Genomic DNA, 12533 nt, shown 5'->3' on the forward strand with positions numbered 1-12533 from the left:
TTGAGCCAAGGTTAACATTAAAGTGCTGGGTCCCCTGTCATCTTCCACCACCATGTGCAAGACTGGTCCTTCTACTAACTTAGCCCTTTGCTGTGGCCAGGAGCTCTGGGCAGGCCACTGCTGGGCTTGGGGCCTTTCTAACCTTGGAAAAATTGAGGCTTGCTGCCTCTTATCATTAGCACAAGCTTTTGGAGCATTTTTTTAGTGTTAGAATGTGTTTGGTACCTGCCAGAAGTATAACATTGTGGTAGGAATATATGCGTCTTGCTAATGCCAATTTTCCTGTGGTTTCCTTGAGGGTTATCTGTAATCCAGCTTCGGGCTGGATTTGTTCTGTGTGTGAACTCATGGCTCCCCTTGTGTTAATGGTGCTGTGCTGATTTAGCAGTGTCTGGCCCCAGCCTCATGATATCCAGCTCCCACATAAGTGAAATGGTGGTGTTTTAGGCTGTATGGTCTATGCTTAGCCTTCAACCTAAACACATACAGCTTGTTGGGGTGCCCCTGTGGTGCTAGCTGTGTTGGAGATGGGAGTGGTCTGCTCCTGTCTGTGCTCAGTGCCCCTTGGGATCAGCATCCTTCCATCCCATCAGCATCAGCTCAGTTTGCTGCCAGAGATATTTGATCCAGAATGAAACCATGCACATGAGCTGAACTTTTTTCCTAGCTCTGCTCAGCTTCTTTGGAAAGAGTCTCCATTACACAGAATCTGGAAAAGTGTCTTTTATTCTTCAGTGCATGTTTCTGATTAGTGCTGGAAATGAACATGAATTTTTTCCCTTTTTTAAAAACATATTCCTTTTGAGGTTAATGTTGCAAGTGGATTTCAAGTTAATGGAAGTGAAGTTGTAATTGTGTGGTTTGTTGGAGTTGGGCTTGAAGCAGCAGCGACTCTTCTTCCTTTGCTACTCTGCAAACAGATATCTCTCCCTTACAGTCCTCTGCTCTACCAGAGCTTCTTTGTCCCCAGCTGTCTCCAGTGACACCCACAGCTCCATGTGCAGGGCTCTACCTCTGAAGGTGATGTCCTGTGTCAGTATTAAAATTTTGCAGCTCAGTCCCCAGCAGCTGGTCTGCTATGTTGGAGAAGCCACCAAGGCGGTAGTTATGCAGTGTGGATCAAACCACGTGTGGGTTATCCTCCCTCTGTTAACAGTTCCAGGCCTCCTTACCGATGAAGTCTTCTTCAGACATTTTATCTCAGGAGCTTGCAGAGCTTGTCTGTGTGGAGCAGGATGAAATACAGCTGCCAGTGAAGGCAATTATCTTCCCCGCTGCCTGGATAGTACCTGTGAAGTAGATAAAATGAGGTAGATTTCACATCCTGTATGGTCCTGAACAGATGGTCCTAGGAGTGTTGCAATGGATACGCACACCCTAAAAGGCAGTGGAAAACTGTCCCAGTACCTGTGCCAGTTCTGCATCCACTGAAGGGCAAATGAGGTGACATCCTTGCTGTCATCTTATATCCTCTCTAGCTGACAGCAGGGATGGCCTGAGGAGATAGCAACAGGCAGGATGGGTTGGAGGAGGTAGGGCTGGGTGCCTCTGCAGTGCACAGGCTTGTGCAGATCCTGCCCTGGAGGGAGCCAACTCTAAAATGCCAGTGTTGGGTAGGTGCTGTAGACACCGCTGAAGTGTTGTTCTGCTGGGGGGGGTCTCCCACCACGCCGGTGCCAAAGCTGGTGGAGGCTAGGGATGGCTCCATGACCTGGCCTAGACTTGTATGCTCCAGGAGAGAGCTCTGGGGAGCCAGGAGTGGGGAAACGTCTGTAGGAGGAAACTGGTCTTGGATGGAGACACGTCTCCAGTGCTGTCTGGACGTCCTGCTGTGTTTGTGCTGGGTGACAAAAGAAGCTGAATTATCTGATCTCAGACCCCCTAGTAAATACATTAACGGAAGCAAGGGTCACACTGGCTGCTCGGATGACCTGGTGCCACTTTGCTGACTCCAGCACAGTGTGGGATGTCTCTTGCTGGTTTTGGCCCATCCCTTTCTGACATGACCTTTGTTTGGTTTGGGTTCTTCTGTTTGTTTGTTTTTTTGTTTTTACTGGACTGTGTACAGAGAGCAAGTTCCTGGGTTACATCCTCTATTGTTTGTCTGCACCCCATGGTTTCTCTTGATAATGGAAATTACTCATTTGTTCTTTTTGTTTTTACATGGTATGAGTGTAATGGCATGGATCACTTACTGTGAAGAGAAAATAAACCTCAAGTGGCCTGTCTCGTTACTATTATATGCATCATAAAAAGTTTGGGGTGTATCATGCAAAAACAGTTTCTCCAGACAGGCTGGATTCAGTCTCCCTGCTGCCCTGCACTACGTCTGCATCTTTTACATTGGGGCAAGTGTCTAGAAAATGCTCCTGTTTCAATACTGCAATGCTTTACATCCATGGTGTGTTATATCAGCAGCTGCAAGAAGCATGAAATAGTAGAATATTTGGACCAATATTACTGGGAGGGAGTGATTGAGACATGCGCCTGGCTGGGATCTCGCTTGCACTGACACAACCCAGTTCGAGCAATTCTTGGCTTCAGCAGTTGCGAAGGAGACCCCAGTCAAGCTTCGTGTGCCTTTGGTACTGCTGCCTTTCCGCTGTGCCATATGGTCCTAGTCTGTGGATCTGGAGAGGAATTAGTCATTGATTATAAAACGTGAAAAAATATTGCTCAGCCAGTGAGCCAAGGTGAGGCTAAGCTCTGCAAATGTTATAACTTTGTCCTGCTGCGGCACATCCGCTGGGTTGAATGAACTGTTCTTGGATTGACTGATTTTAACTGTTGGACTCTTCCATTTTGAACTAATTCAGCTGGGGATGTGGGGAAGCATTCTGAACTTCAGCTAAATAAAGCATATTTCATTATGTTTCTTAGTCCAGTGCACTACAATAAATTTATAGCATGGCTTGAGGGCATTTGAACTGTGTTAAGAGGGAAGACTCATAGACACTGTGTCTGGGGTGGAAACCTTTGATTTTCATTTCGCAGCCCAAAGCCGGGGCCCAGCCTGCTGCTTCTATGCTATAAATAGAGGTAACCCCAGAACGTGCTTAGCATGCCGATGCTCTCCCATCCTGCCCACATTGCCGGCTTCTTGGCGGTGTGTTCAGAGCAGCATATTTTTAGCTGTTGCTTTCTCTTTTTTTTTTTTTTTTTGACATATCTTCTCTTCTGTCTTGCCAGGCTGCCAGCTTTCCCTGCTGTTTATCTGCTTTCCAGGACTGTGTCTGGATCCTCCCTCAGTGGAGGGGCAGCAGGGCATCATGGATAGCAAGCTTGGCTTCGACTTCATAGCGCTCCCTCCTCTTTCCGGATTTGCTGTTATAGTGTTGGACAGCCTGTACAAATTACTTGTTTGCCCCTTATTTTCCCTTTTGCTGAAAGGGGATTAACAGCATTATTATGTGTTATTAATGTTGTTAAGAGGGGGTTGAAGCAACAGCTATCAGAAAAACTTCCTTCTGAGGCTGTCTCCAAATCAATTCAGCTTATCCACCTTTGGGTTTACCTGTTTAAAAAGGGTGTCAATAATAATTACAGATCCCCAGAGAAAACCTGTGAGACAGGGCAGATAAACAAATTCTCAGAAATGTTTGCATAGAAGGAACAGGCTCAACCAGGGTATGGATGCTCCAACGGCTGTGCTGTGTTGGATGCTCAGAGTCCTATGTGTGCTTTTTCCACTGGAGTCGTTGCTAAAGGGAATAAAGCCTATTTCCTATGTGTGATCCTGTCCAAGCTTTGTAAGCTCTCTGCTCTGCTTCCGTCCTGCTTTGCTGCAGACTGAATGAAGTCTTTGAACATAAATGGATGTATTTAACTAGCTTAGCATGGCTACATATCTGCGTTCTTCAGCATGCCACCCATAAGGGACCTTTTTTCTCCAGTTTTTGAGCAATTATGAAAGCCAGATTTCAACACCACACCTTGCCTGCATGCAGACAAAGCAGAGGTGTTCGTTCTCTGCAAGGAGCTGAGCCAGGACGCGAGTGCTCTTGCAGCTTATCTGAAGAAGTGCTATTTAAAACTCTGTCGAGCAGAGGAAATATGCCTTTCCATCCTTGTTAGTGTCCAAAGAAGTAGACATTTAGAGAGGAGAAAATAATTAAGAAAAAAAATCAAGGACTGGGTTTAACAGAAAAAAATGTTTAAAATTTATAATGCTGGTTGTAGTGCACAAGCTCCTAGAAACTTCAGCCCTTCTCTCACTGTCAGTACTGGAAACCACAGACAGTGATGTGTGTAGCAGCAGACTACCCTGTTGCAATGCAGATAAAGCTCTTAAGACGACAGGCTGGGTGTTTGTGTGTGCAGGTGGATGGTCCTGGCTCTATTTTTGGCACTTTGGTTGGCGGTGCTCTTTGGGGGACAGAGCTGAGTGGGGGGATGGCTCTGGGTGGTGCTGGCCAGGGGCTCTCCCTGTGCTGCCGCGGTCAGGCAGCTCTGCTGTTTCCCTGGGACCGGCCATGTGGTTCAGCCATATAATATTGTAGGTACAGAGGGTTTTTATATTAGGGAAGGAAAGGGAGAGAGAAAATGCATATGTATATTTATAAGCAGAGGCTTCTGAGTATGAGACACTTTTTCCATGTCAAGTTGCCAGGCAGCTCTTTTCCCTTCCCTCCCTCCATCCCAGGGCTCATTGGTATGACAGTTTTTCTGCCTTTGATTCCCCCCCCGCGTGGGATGCACTCTTCCAGCTGACAAGGCTTGTAAGGTTGCAGCTATGTTACAAATCACAGTTCAGGGATGTTCTGCAGCTTAAATTGGTGCTGGTTTAACCCCTTTGCTTATTGTCCAACAAATCTGGTAGTTGGTGAGAAATGAAGATACTTGTTTAAAGGCTATCACTTGTAATTAAGCAACAACATCACCCCAAAAATCTGTGAGTTTCTCTAGCTGTTTGCAGGGTAGAAATCCCAATTCAAAATATTGGTGTGGTCAGGCAGGGTTTGTGTTGAGCTGAGGAGCCTCTGTGGCTCTGTTCTGGAGCCTGGCAGCTCCAGCCTCTGGTGTCCAAGATGATGGACATCATCCTGGAGCTATTGTTCCTCTAGCAGGACCCACCAGAGACTGAGGAGCTGCCAGACCTTCTGGGAATCCCCGTATCAAGACATCATAGCATTCGGGGTAGTTTCAGAGTATAGCATCCCACGAGGTGGTTCACTGCGTTTATTGTCTCTGTTTTTATTGTCTGAAGAAAAGAGTAACTGAGGCACTAACCAACATATGGTTTCTGTGTATGGGGAGGTTTTAACCAAAGGCTCGTTGAGGTAAATTCTGGTTCTTGCTGAGTTTTTCAACATACCTGAGAAATGAGCGTTATGGAAATCACCACTTTACAAATAGGCAGCTGGGACAGCAGAGAAGTTAAATGAATTGCTGATGGATTAGAAATGTTGCTGTAGCCAGCAGGCCCTGCTGGCTTGTGTGGAGTCTGGGAGGCAGGCAGGCATCTGGGAGTTACTGATTACTTTTTGAAATGGGTATGGGAATGGAGGAGACAGGTATGTCTGGGTTTTGTCTTTCAAAGTAATGTATGATGTAGGGTAGGTTAAGATGTCCACATATCTTTCTGCAGCACAGTGCATGTGAATTAGCAGTGTGCTACCCCAATGAGTATGATGAATACTTTTTCATTAAAAAAGATGGAGCAGAATTAGCCCAACATCTGGATAGCCGTGTTCTGGCTTCGCATCTGCCTAGAGCACGTGATGTATCCTGTGTTTCAGCCCATCTAACCCTTAGACAGGGTTCTCGTATACGACGTGTTCCCAGGATGCTGGGTGCAATCCAGCCAGAAAGCAGTCACTGCTTGCTTTTCTGTGATGCTGAACCGCAGGAGCCACTGCTGCTTGTGGCTGAGCTGGCTGGAGAGGCCAAGCACCTCTGGGAAGTGGTTTCTTTGCAGGATCCTCTTTGCTGATCTCTCTGCCAGTGCAGGGCATGTGCTGGTCCTTAAATTCCTCTTTCTTCTCTCAGCAAGGAAACCTGTGTCTGGAAGTGTGGCACTTGTTTCTAGGATAAAATATCCTGCAGCAAGAGGCGAAGGTTCATGTCCCACTTAATGATTTCAGAAGTTCTCTCTGGTGTTTCTGGAAACCCTAAATACATTCATGGGTTTGAGATATTTGAATAATAATGTTTGACTTCTTCAGGGAAAGGTGGAGGTCTCTCCTCAAGTGTTTTTCTGTTTAAAATAACATATAACATTCCCTCAGTCGCAGAAATGATTGTGCATAGCAGATTCCCAACAGAAAATGTGCCTCATCAGTTGTAGAATCATAGCGGGGAGATTGCTCCACATATACCATATTCACATGAACTCCCTTGACCCGTTCAAACCTTCCTGCTTTAGGAATCACCCGGACCTCCAGCAGGAGACTTCAGAGACTCAGTGACCAGACAAGTCCAAGTAAGTTGCATGAATTTCTCTTTGAAACTTCTTCATCCAATAAAAAAAAAAAAAAAAAAGAGAGAATGCAAGAGGTAACTCTTAGAAATCATCTCTCTTGCCTGCTGTCCAGTGGCCATGGTTGGGAAGGCAAAGCCAGCTGCTAATAATTGCAGAGCTGTCTATGCTGCAGAGAGCAGTATATATAAAAAAGAGAGCAGTATATATATATATTTAAAAAAAAAATCTGAAAAAGAGAGCAATATAAAATAAAAGATTAATTACTTACTGAATAATGGACCCAGAGAGAATAATTGGAAAGCCCCATCTCAATTCAAGGGGTCTAACACAGGGCAACGGAAAGCAGGAATGGCCTGAGCTTGAAATACAGCTTTAGTAATTAGTGGCTCTTTTGTACTCTCTTTCGCTATTATTTTTTATTGGATGTGGAGATTTATGGATTATATGTGCTTGTGACTAAATTTACACTCCTAATTGCAGCTTAATGTTTCTGAAGCTGTTTCTGATTCAGAAGAAAGCAGGTGGGAGGGTATCTTTCTTGAAAAAGGTGTTTTCCAGCCTCAGGAAAGCAGTAGCAGAAGTCTCGGTGCTTGAGAGTACCCAAGCCTGTGTGCTCTGCTTGCATGTGCGTGACACTGGTTGGGACTGTCCACGGACAGAGACAGGTCCCTGGTGCTTGCAGGCATTGGACTGACCCAAATTATCCCCTGGGGGTAGAAAGTTTCAGTCTTGTCATGTAAAATACCCAAAAGGAAGCTGAGACAGCCTGTTTCTGGGCTTTTCCTTTTGATGGCCACTTTTCCTGGCTTTGCCTGCGCCCCCTCCCTCGCCCCAATGGACTTGTGCTGCTCCAAAGGTCCAAACCCTTGCAAGAAGTGTCTGTCTCCAGAATTGGGGTCTCTTGTACATCATGGATATTCACTTAGCAGGTGCTTTGCTGCAATTGAAATCTTCCTTCACGTTTGCTTCTCTGAGATGTACGACCTTTCCTTGGCATCGTTTTCTCTGGGATGCTGACAGTTGTCTCTGCTGCTTGCTGCAGTCAGCCTGTCCCCCCAAGAACCCCACTTGCCTCAACACCCTGCTCTGGCCACTCTTGATTCAAGGCTTTTGTCTGCTTCCATCCCCTTGGTCTCTCTGTCACTCGCAGTTGTTCCCTCTGGGCTTGATTTGCTATTTCAATTCATCTTCTCAGCCCTCATATCCTGTCTCTGCTCCCAGAAGTACTTATCAAAACAGATGTTTTCAGCTTTTCCCTCTGCGTGGGTGGGAGGAGGAAGCCACCCTTGGGATGCCTTCCTGGAGTGGTGACTTCAGCGTTTTGCTGCATCAAGGCATCAGCACATGTGGAATGGGGATTAGTCACAGACGTCCAGTTAAGCGTGCACTTAAGCGCCCCAGGAGCTGTGACACTGCCTGCCTGGCCTTCATCAAATGCTAGTGATAAGCACAGGGACAGGTATTCACATTATGGCACAGGCAAGGGTGACAGGGGACATGGCACGCTGTGATGCTGTCCTGCTGCTTTGCATCTGGAGCTTCACCATCTCCAACCCTAATGTTGTGAGGTATCGGTGAGAGGATGTAAATACGGTCAGAGTAGGCCTCTGCACCCCAAACTAATGTCAAATGGCAGGAAAAATGCATAGGGTGATAATTTAGCATGTAGTCTCAGTATTGATCTGGGTGCTAAAGCTTTGCAGCAGCGATCGTTCAGTCCAGAAGAGCTGAGCTGCATTTTAAAGCTGGTGCTTCAAGACTTGGCCACCAGCGCAAAAGCTGGTAGTTTTGAGCTGAAGTGCATGTTTATCTTCTGCATGTGCAAAAACGAGGTTGCAGTCTCAGCCCTGGCACCGCATGTTTTCATATATTTATGCCCAAGGACAGAAATGGGAATTGGTACAGCTCCAAAGGTAACTGGAGTGTAGAGAATCTAAATTGAAAGACACAGAGCATTTGTTCAAGCTTGTTTTCTTCAGACTGTAATTATATACTTTTCCACTTTTCTGGTGAGAGACCTTTTAAATTTTAATCTTTTTTCAAGTTAAAATCAAATGAGCAGCTCAGTGCTCCAGTTTACATTGCAGTAAATATTTATGACTCCATATAACTGCAGCTCAATTTCCCCTTGTTTCAGGTCCAAATTTTCCCCTCTGCACATCTGGCCTTGTACCCAGAAGCTTTTATTCCTGTAAAAGATAAATTGGGGTTGGGATGACTGAGCAGTGGTTGTAAGTGAAGCATCACAGAAGGGGGTTGCTTTGGGCTCTTTGCCACCCTAAACAAAGAAAGGGATGACATGCATTTCTATAGCCACCAAATCTTGGGATCTAGATAGCTACACAGTCATCCACACACCACGTATTGCCTTGGGGCATGCAATGACAGTAGGAACCTGGAGATCTGACATCCACCTCTTTTGGAAACCTTATTCTGTGACTCCTCAAAATTTTTCTTGTGCCTTTGAAAGTGGTTGTGTGGCATTGGCATCCGGCATTGCTCAGTAAACAGAAATTCTTGGGCTTTGGAGCTTCAGTTTTTGTTTCATACAGGCCTGCTGCATAGTCCCAGGTAAGCCAGTGAGGTGGGACTCATCTGGGCTGGTCAATGGAGAGAACTGGAGGCTATCAAGGAAATGTCTGAGAGCATTTACTTGAGGATTGGAAGAATAAGCTTCTTGGAGGAACCTATATCCCCATAGGGTTATAGGGGGCCATAATTTCTTTAGGTAGCTACCTTTAGGGGGGATATGTGAATCCTATGCTTTGTCTCAGTTTGTTTTTCTTTGGCTGCAAAAGTGGAGTTAAGTGTCATCCATACCTGAGGAATAGCCTGGGAAGGGGGAGATGCTGGATTAAGATGGTGTTCAAGCATCTCACAGTTGTAATGGGGCTCTAGCTATATGAAGAGATGCCACAATTATTAGTACAGAAACAACTTCTGATGTCCAGCACCCTGGAGGTGCTGAGCTACACCTAACCAGGGCCCATTCAGTGGAAGACATGTGGAGCTGGGCTCGCTGCTGGGCTCCCTCTTTCCACGGTATTGCTAGTTGTATTGGTCCTCACTGCCTGCAGCTCAGCGATGAGCCAGCTCGGGGCTGTGGCTCACCAGCAGCAGCAGCACTATCCTGGGGTGCAGCCTGATAGCCGGAGCTGGGAGGGTCTCGGCTCAAGGACTGCAAGGACAAGGAAGGTGTCTGGGGCTTGGCACTGTCCCCCTTCAGTTAGGACATGGGACCCTTTCCATAAGGTCGAGTTTTGTGAGTGGTTTGGAGGCTCTGTTCAACATGCGCTTGGGAATGGGCAGAGAGAGGAGAGGAGTGGGAAGAAGCCCTTTATAAAAGGCTCGATCAGTGTCCAGAATTGTGGCCCTTAAAATGCCACTGTCACCTGATGTGGGTAGCTTAGGGCAGTATTTTTGCAGAGTTGAGAATGGTGTGTCAGGGAAGTTACTCCCATTTCGTTTTCCTACAACTGTACCTGATGAATGTGAAAGAGAGAAATATGTGCTGACATCTGCCATCCGGAGCAGTGATGTGTTCCTGAGCTGGCCAGAAAACAGCCCCAGAGCAGTTGGAGTGGAAGAAATTGACATCTTATTCCTCTTGGGCAGCCAGCTGTGCTCTGTACTTTGATTTGTTTCCAGGCTACAATTCATTTTTTGCTAGGAGGAAGGAACTTCCCTGGTGGGGGTAATGCAGGAGGGTCCAGAAGAAGATGAGAGTTTACTGATTTAGCTAAAACAGCATGTTTTTTCTGTGTAGGTGAATGCAGGGAAGAGGATGTCTTCCAGCTGTGTTGAAGCAGAACTGCTCCTGCACTGGTGCTATTTGTGGGTCAGGTGCTTTGTTCATGAAAAGTCCTAAAGGGGTGGGAGGGGAGCAGGTGCCTCAGCTTTCCTGGTTCAGCCTTTGGCTGCATGGCTGCCTGGAGCCGGCCTGAGCAGAGCAGGGGCAGGCTGCTAGGGCCAGCTGCAGTCCAGGACAGGCACAGCTTTTCCATCCAAAAAAGACAGGGTGCTAGTGGCCCCACTTCTGCATCATCAGCAGTTGGCTGAGGATCAACCACAACTTGTCTCGGTGCTTTTTGGAAGCGTAGGGCATAATTTAGAGAGGCATGAAGCTTGAGGCCAGCTATCTGGGTTGCATTAGAAAGGGGCACTCAGTGATGTCATGAAACCTTCATCAGGGTAGTTTGTCTCATACTGTCTAAATACTTCTCTTGGGTATAAAGCAGAGGGACTCCCGTGCCAGGCATGCTTCTTGTTTGCGCCAGCTTGACCCCCTTGTCCACCCTTTAGGTTGATGGTGATAAGAGGGGCCAGAAGCCACAGCAGGTGGACAAGTGTGGGCTGGAGAGGCAGGACGAGTGAGATGGTTCAAGGGTGCTGGTCATGGTATGAGCTTGTGAGCTTTTGCTCGGGGCATGAGCTCTAGAACTCCATTGACCATGATGGCACTGCACTGTCATGCTGCCCAGGGCACTCAGGAGGTCTCTGCAGGAGCTGGTAGCTGGGATTAATAAAAGTGGAGAGAATATAGTCTTACATGAAAATTTCAACAAAACATGCACAGATAGTTCTTGTGTTATTTTGCTTTTCCCTGGTTAAGCCTTGGATTTTCCCTTTAATTATTACTGATGGTTCCCATCTCATAGTTGAGGGAAATGGAGCAGCAGAGAAGCTGAAAGCTGTACCTTTTGCATTGACTGTGAATCTGGGGATCCTTCCCCATGGGTACTGAAATGGAAAGATGTGTGGCTGGGTGGGTGGAAAAGCTGAACACGCATAGCTGTGGGCATAGCTTAAAATGGCATTATCACTTCAACAGAGTCAACAGGATTTCAGCAGGGTTCGCTAGTTTGGAATGCTCCAAGTTCATGCAGTGAGCTAAAGGTAGATAAGGCACTAGATCTCGCTGTTTCCATCTCCTGATTTAATACCTCGCCCTGAGGACCATATCCTCTCTTTATGCCTGGAGTCTGTAAGAGAACAACTTTAGAAATTGGTTTACGTGAGGCTGGAGGTTAACCAGAATAGTGGAAATAAAAGAAATGTCAAAAGCTAGGGGCTCCCTAGTTGAGCGTACATGATTACTGTTACATTAGCTAATGCAGAGTGCTATAAGAACCATTAGGCTTTTAAGTTCCTGCCCCCCACCCCTCCACCCCCAACCCAGGGAAGTGCTGCCAGAACTGTTACACATCTTCTGCAGCTCAAACATGGGTACCCCCACCACACAGCACAGCCCTCTACGTGTAATCATGATATCTGAGAAAACTGAGTTTGGGAACCCCACCTGTGAACCTTGGTCCAGACCTTCAGATTATCCTAACCTTTACTGCATCCTTTTTTAGCTTCCTGTTGGCACACTGGGATGCAGGCTGGGAGTGCAGCACTTCTGGTCTAGCTGCAAGTTGTGGGGATGCACAACATCACATTGCAGTGTGATGTTTTTAGCATGGATTGTGCCTTTCACCTTGGTGGAGCAGCAGAGGGGTTAATTAGAGACTTGTGGTTGCAGCCTCATTGCTTTGGATGTGTCCCTAGATGAGGTCATATGAATTTCTTTGGGCAGCCTCTATTCCCCTTTGTTTTAAGCACCACACTGGTCACCCCAGCTGCATGGATCGCAGTGCCAAAGAACGTCCCCATGCACATGCACCGCTTGCTCTCCTCAGGCTCCTTAGTGACAAGCCCTCATTTGACATGTGTCGTCTTGGTCTTTCTCATCACGAGGGCGAAGTAGCAAAGGGTGAAGCTTTGTCACCAGCCAGCCTGGAGGGTCCCTTCTGCAGCAGCACAGCTCTGCAGGAAATCCCAACTCCAGGCAACAAGAAATTAAAGTGAAAAGGCTGATCTTGATTCAGGTACTTGGTTTCCTGTACAGACATATGAGGGCGGTGCTCGCATAATGCAGACATGTGGACTCCAAGCTGCCTGGGATAGTCCTGTGGGGCTCTCACGTGCTTCAAGCAGAGATGTGCATTACTTATGGTGAATGAGGGAGTGTAGGCGCTTGTGTGCACAGTTAAGAAATTAACGAGTAGTGATAGGTGCCATGGGCCTGTTTGCTATTGAGGGGATGTACTGAGCACTAGCTTGTTGTCCT

The 12533-nt window shown here is 46.8% G+C and overlaps 1 protein-coding gene across 3 annotated transcripts in view; it reads left to right on the plus strand.

The window, feature by feature from the left end:
- SEPTIN9 (septin 9) overlaps nt 1-12533 on the plus strand; it is a 142586-nt gene that overhangs the window by 18996 nt on the left and 111057 nt on the right. For 2 of the 3 annotated variants that reach the window (XM_087750587.1, XM_087750591.1), the window contains exon 2: nt 6365-6421. The exons of the other annotated variant lie outside the window; for it this stretch is intronic. In XM_087750587.1, the coding sequence (XP_087606713.1) occupies nt 6365-6421 (57 nt within the window). The remainder of the gene's footprint in view (nt 1-6364; nt 6422-12533) is intronic. 3 annotated transcript variants of the gene reach the window in all.

Source organism: Nipponia nippon, unplaced genomic scaffold (assembly GCF_047370975.1).
Source record: "Nipponia nippon isolate SJK-2023a ecotype South Korea unplaced genomic scaffold, ASM4737097v1 scaffold_14, whole genome shotgun sequence".
In the NCBI taxonomy this organism is placed as follows: domain Eukaryota; kingdom Metazoa; phylum Chordata; class Aves; order Pelecaniformes; family Threskiornithidae; genus Nipponia; species Nipponia nippon.